Genomic DNA, 10,135 nt, shown 5'->3' with positions numbered 1-10,135 from the left:
GTCTGTCCATCTTTTTCTCACACCCGCACCGCAAATACACTCCCGACACTGGACAGTTTTTCATTTTATTATCCTGAGTGTGGACAGACACACAAATTAAAAAAAAATGTATTTAACAACACATTAAGTACAAAGATACACATCATCACTCATTGTAGTATAAGTATACAACATCGCACTGCATAAAAAGTACGTTAAAAACAATTGGCTTATCATAACATGAATGGCATCATCATCAAAATATACATTCGATATTTATGCATAAGAAACATCATTTGCTACTCTTGATGAGTGTGTTACTGTCACACTTCCTTCCTATGTCTCTTTCAAATATTTACACCGTCTCAGACAAATACATAATTTGAAAATAAAGGAATAAGTAAATCATGCATTTGTGATTATCACCATAAACAGTGTGCACTTACTGGCAACATGCAGGATGAACCAAAGTCATAGAAAAATACAAGGATTTTGCAAAAGCCAGCAGAATGGCCCCAAACCAAACAGCAAATCTGGATACCGAATTCATACGTTACGCCACATTTGTCCAGCCTTGGACTTGCGGCCGCGGCCCCGTTCTCCTCCGAGTCTGTCCTTTTGACTAAGGAAGCAAAACCAAGCAGTTAAACTGCCTCTTAGGTGACCGGCGAGCCACTTTCAAAATAAAAGTGTTGCCCTACTTGAGGCAGGGGTCATACTCAGTTTGAGAGTTCACTCCAACAACGAACAGCCTTCATCTGAGCCGCAACCCTAAGAGGATCCGTATGAAAATACTGGTTTCAAGCACGGATTCGTCTCATCTCAGAGGGGCTTTACACCGAGAGGTCGTATGTATTACGTGGTCTCAATCACAAGACACTCATGCAAAGGGGAAACAAAACAAAAAACAAAGGAAACAACTTGGTCATCAAAAACCTGCCGTTGCCTCAACCTTTCATGATCACATAACTCTCCAAGACATCCTCATACACTGTGGACATGCACGGGTTACTCTCTTGTCATGTGGCCAGTTGTCAAAAGCTTTCACAAACAGATTGTACTTCTTAAGGATTCACCAAACATTCTTTAACCAGTGAAAATTGGTAATAATAATGACAGGGAGATCTCATATGTTTTTTTGTTTGTTTTTTTTTTAAATCCACAGCTGACGTACACACTACTCAGTCCATATAGTTTACCGTAAACCAGAGTTGGGCCTCTCTGTCGCACAGGCTCTCACTCGGGTGCGGGGTTGATGGGTGGGAGATTCCGCTGTTTGAAGTACTGGGTGACCTGCTGAGGCAGCTCAGCCAGCACCGACTTGGCAAGGGTCTCCTTCGGGGCCTGGAACACAAACCGGAACCAAAGAGCGGGTGAATTAATCATCAACCGAATTTAGTGAAGCCGCATTTAATTCTTGTACCTTTTCAACTTTGAAGCCACAACACTTCTTTCTAAACCAGGGAGCTGTCCATATATTGTGTTGACTGATGTGTTTTCTGAATTGCTAGTTTTTGTAACTCTATCTGTCAGTGTAAATGTATTTAGGATGTGAAAACTTAATTATACTAAATACTGCTGACATGAAAAATGGAAGCTGGCCAGCTGACTCCAGGGGGAGGATGTAAAGGCAGCACTATTTCTTATCAGTGCATGATAATGATAATAATCCTTGCACCTGCACTTTGTGAGAGGCACACCAAGCTCCACTCAAATGTCTTATCTGCACAGTCAACACTGTTCATGTTTATAATAATGTTTACTTTATCATTATTTCTTATCAATACACATCTAAATGCACTGCACACAGCAAAGTAAGAATTTCATTGAATAGGTAAACATGTTTCCACACTGTACATATGACAATAAACACTTTGAATCTTGAATATGATAATATATTGCACTTTTTCCTGGCCAATGGACTTGTTTCTTGAAGAAATCACTCACTAATTTCTATATCACAAATTAGACTAGAGTTGTTTTAGAACCTATTATATTCATTACTCTGTTACCTATCATGTAAAATATTAATTAGTAGTCCTTATTCTTTTGTATCCCCACAGGTATTCTGGTTTTGTGAAGATAATGTCATCGCTAAAAAACAATTATGTCCCATGTCTGCTTGTGCCTGTCCCTCTCAGCCTCCCACCAACAAACTGGAATTTGTCCAGGAAAAACTGCCTGTTTCTCTGCGCACACACACACACGCACACGCACACGCACACGCACACGCACACGCACACGCACACACAGACATTCACTGAATCACAAAATGTCAGGTACCTTACAGTCCACAAGTATGAATATTAACTCTATGCGTGTACATTAAACAGACTATAAACAAACTGGTATACTAAGTCAGGACAAGCAGGCAGGTCTTCTCATCATACCACGTGTGTGGCGTGTGAGAAGCAACGATCTGAGAAGCAACAGGCTGCTATTGGTAACACCTTCACACTCACACAGCATGACATAGTGTCAGTAGGTAAAGCTTCGCCTGAAGAACCAAGGTTGATGCGGCAGATCTCATCAGCCAGACAAAACATGAGTGGAAGTGGCATCCCTACGCACGGTGATTAACATCATGAGCTCTCTGCCTGTTAAACTTCATGGAGCCTTATCCACTCTATCATTCTTGTGTACAACAGCAAAAAAAATGACAACATGAGCATAAGAATACAAAGAAAACTTGGTCTGGAGCCAATTCCAGCTGTCACTGGGAAAGAGGTGGGATTCACACTGGACCAGATGCTAGTCAATCACCAGGTCACAGAGACATATAACCATTCCCTCTCTCATTCACACATCTAGGGTCTCCAATGAGTCAACTGCATGTCATCAGACTGTGTGGAATTGAACCAGGGACCTTCTTGCTGTGACGTGGAAGGTATAATCGCTGCTCCAATGTGCTACCGAATTTCAAACATTTGATCTGAGCTCTTGTTCTCCTATTCCGCACTTTATGTTTGTCGTCAAAATATATGAGTGTATATATGTTGCATTTCTGCCAGTTAGCTTGTTTGAGATTGAAAAAGGAGTTTGCATGAGAAGTTGGCAACATGGTCAAAGGTTATTTCAAAAATAATGATCAGTGACTGTTCAGAGTTTGAAAGTGAACACACTATAGATTATTATTATAATCATTGGTAGAGACAAAAAAATATCAATACTTCCCACAATTGCAAGAGACATACATTGACAGATTAAAAAAAGGTCAAGGTCATGTTTGCCCATGAGATTCTTCAAGAACACCAGAGGCAGATTAAGTGGGTTTTGGGAATCAAAATATGTTTTGTTTGAAATGGTGGCACAGGGCTTTAACTTGGCTCACTTCAATCTAAGAATTCAGAGCTGCATTGTTAATGAGTGCAGCCATCAAATCTGGAGAAAACAAAACTTGAATGGTTGAAACAGCTGGTCTGATAATCAGGTAAGTTTTAGGATTATAAAAAACTATAGAATACCTTGAAGGTTTTAAAACCTATCTTTACTTTCTTCTGAGATGTACAACTATTTCAAATTATAATGTGGATTCTAATGGCTTAAAAACATTTGGCTTCAATACAAAACTGAATCTATGATGTCTTAATTGTCAAATGATTTTCATGTTTTACTTCTGTGTATTCACGTGCGCCAAATGAACTCACATTGCGGAAATCCCTGAAGGGAACAAATTGCACTATGTCCCTCACGGCCTCTTCGCCGGTGTTGGACCTCAGAACACTGGCATCTCCATCCAAAAACTCCATGGCGGCAAAATCTGCATTGCCAACGCCAATAATGATGATGGACATGGGCAGCTTCGACGCTTGGACAATAGCATGACGGGTCTCGTCCATGTCGCTGATGACGCCGTCCGTTATAATGAGGAGAGTGAAGTATTGCTGCAGAGGGGAGGAGATGAAGAGGGAGAGAATGTTAGAAAGTTAATCTTTCAGTGGTCGTCGCTGATCGTGTTGCCCATGGCAACAGTGCTACACGGATGGACAAACTGATGGCATGGACAAGTATAAAAAGCACATGGGATATTTGAGCCACAGTTGTGAGAGAAGACTTAGAAAGAGGGAACACAGGATAAAGGGGAGAAAGACAAAACCAGAATGAAAGGCTCTCTGTAGTACAGCATGTGGAGCTCCATTCATCTGAGAGACCATACCATCTGTTGCTGGACAGAGAATTAAGAGGGAAAAAAAAACAGAGATAAATTCACAAAAAATAAGTTAATGATGAATGACAGTGTAAGTTTAACAAGAAAATATTGAAACAATTATACGGTTTAATGCTTTCATCAGCCAACCGCAGTGACGCAACTGACTTTGTTTGTCCAGATGAAAATTTAGAAGATATGGCAAAGGAAGAGTAGCATGATATCCTACGAAATAATTTATCACTTATTCTCCAAGCTCTGGCAATTTTGGGGCGCACTTCATCCATATTAATTATCATATTATTTGTGATTTTTGTGGGACATTTATAACAAAGGTCATGTCATTTTTCCCCAAATTAAAAATAAATAAATAAGTGAATTTTGAAATATTTGAGAAGAAAAGTTTGAATGAGTTCAGATGAAATATTATCTGTCCTGAGGACTGATCTCTTACAGCTCAATACAGTAAAACCACCTAAGTTTGCAATGGATGACCACAGCAACAGGCATAAAGGAGAGAAAGAGGATACAATGTCCAAATTATTAACAAAAACTGAATAAAACCTCTATTTGGGAAGAAAAGGGAGCAAGCTTGAGTGTAAAAGTGTAATATCCTGCTTCTGAAATGTCCAACTGTTTGAAATGAAATGAATTTAAAAAAAATAATGTATGTTTACATGCCACAAGAGAACACTTAATATCTTCACTAATGTAGAAAAGAAGTCTGAAGGTAGGATTTGTAGACAGATGGTCTGCATCATGTCCCCTGCCTGTCATTTATTTTTGCCAGAACAAACAGGAGTAAACACAAATAAACTTTGGCCAAATTTCTGACATGAAAGACATCAAAGTGAAACTGGTTGCTGGTCAGTCACAGACGTTTTTCTCCAAGCTGTCCAATGACTTGCTTATTTGGACGTGCAAGAAAGAGTACCAAAGTACTGAGTTCTAAAGTACCAATGTAATACCACCTTTCATATTCTTGAACATATGTTCAAAAGATATGTACCCATTGCTTTTTGAAGGGTTAATATTTTGTACCAGCTGTCAATTCTGGCCAACTCTAATTTTCCTGCTCTTAACCAAAACAAGCAAATATATTCTATGTCGTTCCAACTGAAAACATGTACGCTAATCCCAAAACAAATTCATAACAAAGGACATCATCTGTCAAATAAAATATGTACAAAAACAAAAACCCCTGCAGAATATAGTATTGTAAATCTGTTGTATGTAAATGTATTCAAAATCTTGGGAATAAAGAACCCACAAAAAACAAATAATTACTGATAATAGCTTTTAAAATGTTGTTTACTGTTTGAGGTGAGCTGATTCTTCTCTGAATTGATGTGTTTATACTAGAAAGAATACATTCAATATTCTCTTAGAGTCACAGTCCCTTTTTAAAAGGTTATTCATCTGACTCAGAAACAAATACTGTGCTGTATTGATTGTTAAAACCTAGGTTGAATTTCTCCATACAAAATTGGCTCAGAAAAATTGGTTGTATCTCTAGCATTAGAAGCTAATCAATTCCTGGCCCACACACACATCACAAAAACCTTACAGCACTAACACTCTGTGTGTGTGTATGTTTGTAATGTATAGGGACAGCAGACAAGCCTGCAGGAGACACTCCATCATTTCACGCCTGTCTTTATTCATAGTATCAAATGAGTAACACACATGATGTATCTCTTTCCTTGCCTCAAACAATCTTCTGACATGACTGCAGTCATTTACTGAGCATTAAGGGAAATTCATGTTTTCACAGAAAAGATGGAAAAGAAGAAGCACACCATATGTGTTCAGGCTGTGTGTGTGTGTGTGTGTGTGTGTGTGTGTGTGTGTGTGTGCGTGTGTGTGTGTGTGTGCGTTTGTGTGTAAAAACACTGGTTCTGTGTACTACAATCTGTAAAGGTAAATATACACACTGGTAAAAAGGCACACTGACTTATTCCTTTTTGACAAAAGAACAGTTCAAATTACACAGGCAAACTCACACACATCCATATATACACACACATATACAGACATACACACAGGGAGCTTCTAAGGCTTGTTTCTTTAATGTGCTAACTGCAGTGTTCATTAGAGAATCATTCTCATGCCAACAGAAAGGATCTTTCACGCACAAAGACATGCACACAGTACCTGCCTACAGCTTGTGTGTGTGTGTGTGTGTGTCTGTGTGTGTGTGTGTCTGTGTGAGTGTGCGTGTGAGTATGCGTGTGTCAGTAGCTGACTTTTTTCACACACACTCACCAGTCACAGAGTCTGCATGCAGTGGCAGGTTCACTCTATTTGAGGAACACTGAAGCAGAGCAGTAGAGTTTTTCATAGCCTACTACCTACCCCACACACACACTCACACTCATGCAAATGTGCACACACATATAGCTTAACTGTTACATTTGATTGTTTTTTACTGTCTTCTTATGTTACAAGCATGTTTAAACTCCATGGATCTGCATAAATATCATAAAAGGCCCGAGAATTAGGCCGAAGAAATGCAATATGTTTTCCGTTTCCCTTTTTTTTTTTTTTTTTTTTTTTTTTTTTTTTAATTTTCTGCATGCGTTTGTTCACCACAGGGTGATAGGGTACAATTAAAGCCAAAAAGCACTGTGGGAGTATAATGATACCCAGATACTACATTCTTTTTTAGATGCATAGAAGTACCACTGAAGACTTGCAGTAAATCATTGGATGCAAATTTGGAGGTCCAAAGCTGAGACTAACATTTATGTTGTCTTTTTGCAAGAATTATCCAATAAGCATCTGACACTCACAGGTAAGTCCTACTCCTAGCCCAGGCCTTTGCTGTATTTCTGCATAAAAGAAGTAAAGGACATGGAAGTGTATGGAGCTCATCGCAATACCAAGTCCACCTATAAGGTTGGTCCATCTTAAAGCTGTATTGCAGGTTATTATGGTTTACTCCCCACCAAACAGGGGGAACAAGGAATGATCGCAAAGGAGACTGGTTGTGCCAGCTGGCAAAGATTGTAACGGTGGCAGGCGGAGCAGCATTTGAGGAACTTACTGTTGAGCCCTTTGTTCCTGCTGGAAGGGAGGCAAAAGGGAGCAGTAAAAGTTCAGTGAAAAATATGAGCTCAAAATTAATGAGGTGATTTACGTTAAAAGACTCAACAGAGTTGAGACCTGCAGAGTCAGCTGACAAAAGACTTTCGTCATCCACATCCACCATAACCAATGACAGACCCCCACCCCCCCACCCGAAAAACAACAGCACTGTCTTCTCAGCACTCACTTAGATCTCTAGTCTCTAAAACCTCAATGCAATTCACAGGAATGAAACAACTTTTCTGACCATCAACAATTCATGGAAAAAATATTAAGGGAGGAGAAAAGAGTAAATGTGGAGAAACATGATGAAATGGAAATAAAGCAACACAGTGAGAAAGAGTAAAGGATGAAGGGGTGTTTCACTGTCATAATAGTAAAAGTGAAACAGTGTGAAGTGACTGGCAGGTGTCACAATCATGGGAAAAAGTGATGAGGAGGGGTTAGAAGATGTCACTTCAGCCTGTCAACCTGGTCTGCATGCCAATAATTCATGCACGGGGGGATTATCAGTGAAACCTTGGAAGAGGTTTAATTTCCCTAAGACAATCAAAAATCCTAAGATATTGTGAAATAAAAGAGCGAATGAGAAAATTGCACAGTTGGTGATCACGCAAATGACTGGTAATAAAGAAAAGTAGTGCAAGAGGCAAAAGCAATTATTATCCATATTGCTTATTCTGCAGTCAGACTCACCATCATGCGGTCCATGCACTTATTTATCATGGGTATTATTTCAATAATAAAGGAGCTACTACCAAAACAAGGTCAAAGTGCTGGTTTCAGTAATGAGGCCTTCTTCAGGTTCAGGAAAAAAAAGACACCAGAGACTTAGAAAACTTGTTTCTGAAATAATTCTAATGGACGAAGTAACACTCATAATAGGAATTAAAATATTATCATCAAGACATCTGTAGTTGTCCCAAAACAATCCTGCAAATTTCATGTGTATCACATCATTCCAAGACGCGCTCCAATTTCTTTTTCATTTATTTCTGGAATTTTACCAAGAATGTTATTAGTATGAAATGTAATGTCATGAATAGACTTATCTATGTTTTTACATAAGTTCCCACTTTTCAACAATAAAATTACTAAAGCGGCATATAGCGGCTGTGGATACTGCTGTTGACCTACCGCAGCTTTTTCTTGCTGAAGAGCCTGGGCTGCAAAACGTGCTACATGGCTGATGATTGGAGCAAAGTTGGTTGGTCCGTAGAATCGGATGTGAGGGAGGCAGGCTGAGTAGGCTTGTGCAATACCTTCCACACCTGGAGATCAAGAGACATGATTTCAGTTTTAAAAAAATGGGACATTCCAAATTGGAGGGCAGAAGTCCCTGAAAATATATTTTAGTTTATGTCAGCACAGCAATGTTAGCTCCTGTATCGACCACTTGCATGATTTTCTTTTTTGCATATTTCCAGAACTGTACACTTACACAAGGGACACTTTACACAAGTAAAGTTATAGGGCCTATACACATGTGATTGCATTATAACTGACCCCCTAAACCCCTGATTTCAGCAAAAGGTGAATAAGTTTGGAGTCATTGTTGATTTTTTTCATGACCATGAAGTATTTTAACATGTCATTTTTCATGAGCCTTGGAATATTCTTGTTTTATATTTATCTTTGGTCACAGTCCTTGACCTATCAAGCACACTGAGCATTAATATAAGAATTCCCATTGCTGATATATGGACAAACCATTTGATTTGGAAACAACTATTGGGATTTAAACTATTAAGTCACACTTGCAGAAGTTCTTGAAATCAATCATCTTAACTGTATTAAGATTTTCTTTTTTCCAATAGCCCCCTAATCATTTTTGAGTTTTGTGTGTGTTAAAGTCCTGCTATTTCAATGAAGACGCATTTATTTTAGCCAAGTTTATAAATAGTATAATGTTCAAAGCAAGAAAGAATATTGTGAGACATTGGAGAGAGCAGACAAAGGTTTGGCTGGTTTTGCATTGCTAAAGCTTCAATTTCAATAAAAGCACTTGAATCAATTGGCTGATAAAATATGCATGGTCTTGTTTTAAGTGTCTGTGTCTGGAAAACAAAATGTTTCACTTTGCCAAACTGCAATGTATTACTGACTGTGTGACTATGCTGCTGTCACAGCAAAGGCTACAACGCTCTTTGTCTTGATTCTCTTCTTGTCTACTCCCTGTGTCCATTCTTACCCGAAAACCTACACTACGCCTTCAGTGCTTGACTTAACTCCCTGTGGTACATTGTTGGAGCCCTTTCAGTTCCTGAACCTTTGTGTCATGTCCTTCTCCCTATTGACCTCAGCTCATCTACATGGTGGATCTAGCAGACACTCTGACAGCTGCCCAGTTAATGTATTGTTTGATTGCCTATATTAGTTTTATTACATCTGTATATATTTGCAATGTTTGCTGATGTTGTATCTGCTTCTGCATCTGCTTTTTTCAAAAAAATGATCTTTATTGGGGGTACAAAGCACAAACAAAGCTTTACATGCTAGTGTGATAAAGAAATCCAAAGCATAGGCATGAAACAAACAGTAAAATATTAATATTTTCAGTTGTTGCAGTTTTCCATGACATTTTGGAACCGCTGCAAGAGAGCTCACCTGAACAAAATGGATTTGTGGGGTTAAAGTTGATTGCAAATTCATGTGACACCTGAAAATAGAAGAACCACAAATATTAACCCAAAATTCATCTTTCATTTCACTCCAAATATTATTGGGACATAATGTCCATTTCTCCCACACTTCATCCATCCCACCCTTCCATGTAATCCTCTCTCTCCCTTGTCCTTTTCATCAGCTCACTGCCATGGCAACACAGATGGGTTGACAGTTGCGTAATCATGTGAATATGCATGCATAATGGTTACAGTTTTATTTGTGTGTGTGTGTGTGTTAAATGCAGCCTTGCTTTAG

The 10,135-nt window shown here is 38.9% G+C and overlaps 1 protein-coding gene across 1 annotated transcript in view; it reads right to left on the bottom strand.

Moving 5' to 3' along the window:
• Window positions 1-51: 51 nt before the first annotated feature.
• cpne2 (copine II) overlaps window positions 52-10,135 on the bottom strand; it is a 36,186-nt gene continuing 26,102 nt past the window's right edge. Inside the window, exons 13-16 of the mRNA XM_086162675.1 lie at window positions 9,821-9,872; window positions 8,351-8,484; window positions 3,627-3,863; window positions 52-1,323 (exon numbers count right to left, since the gene is read on the bottom strand). Coding sequence (XP_086018801.1) covers window positions 1,216-1,323; window positions 3,627-3,863; window positions 8,351-8,484; window positions 9,821-9,872 — 531 coding nt within the window. The 3' untranslated portion in view covers window positions 52-1,215. The remainder of the gene's footprint in view (window positions 1,324-3,626; window positions 3,864-8,350; window positions 8,485-9,820; window positions 9,873-10,135) is intronic.

This window comes from Fistularia commersonii, chromosome 17 (genome assembly GCF_037954325.1).
Source record: "Fistularia commersonii isolate RoL2024-O1a breed Wild chromosome 17, RoL_Fcom_v1.0, whole genome shotgun sequence".
NCBI classification, from domain to species: Eukaryota; Metazoa; Chordata; class Actinopteri; order Syngnathiformes; family Fistulariidae; genus Fistularia; species Fistularia commersonii.
Note: the sequence above shows the minus strand (reverse complement) of the source record. Positions and strands in the feature narration are given on the sequence as shown.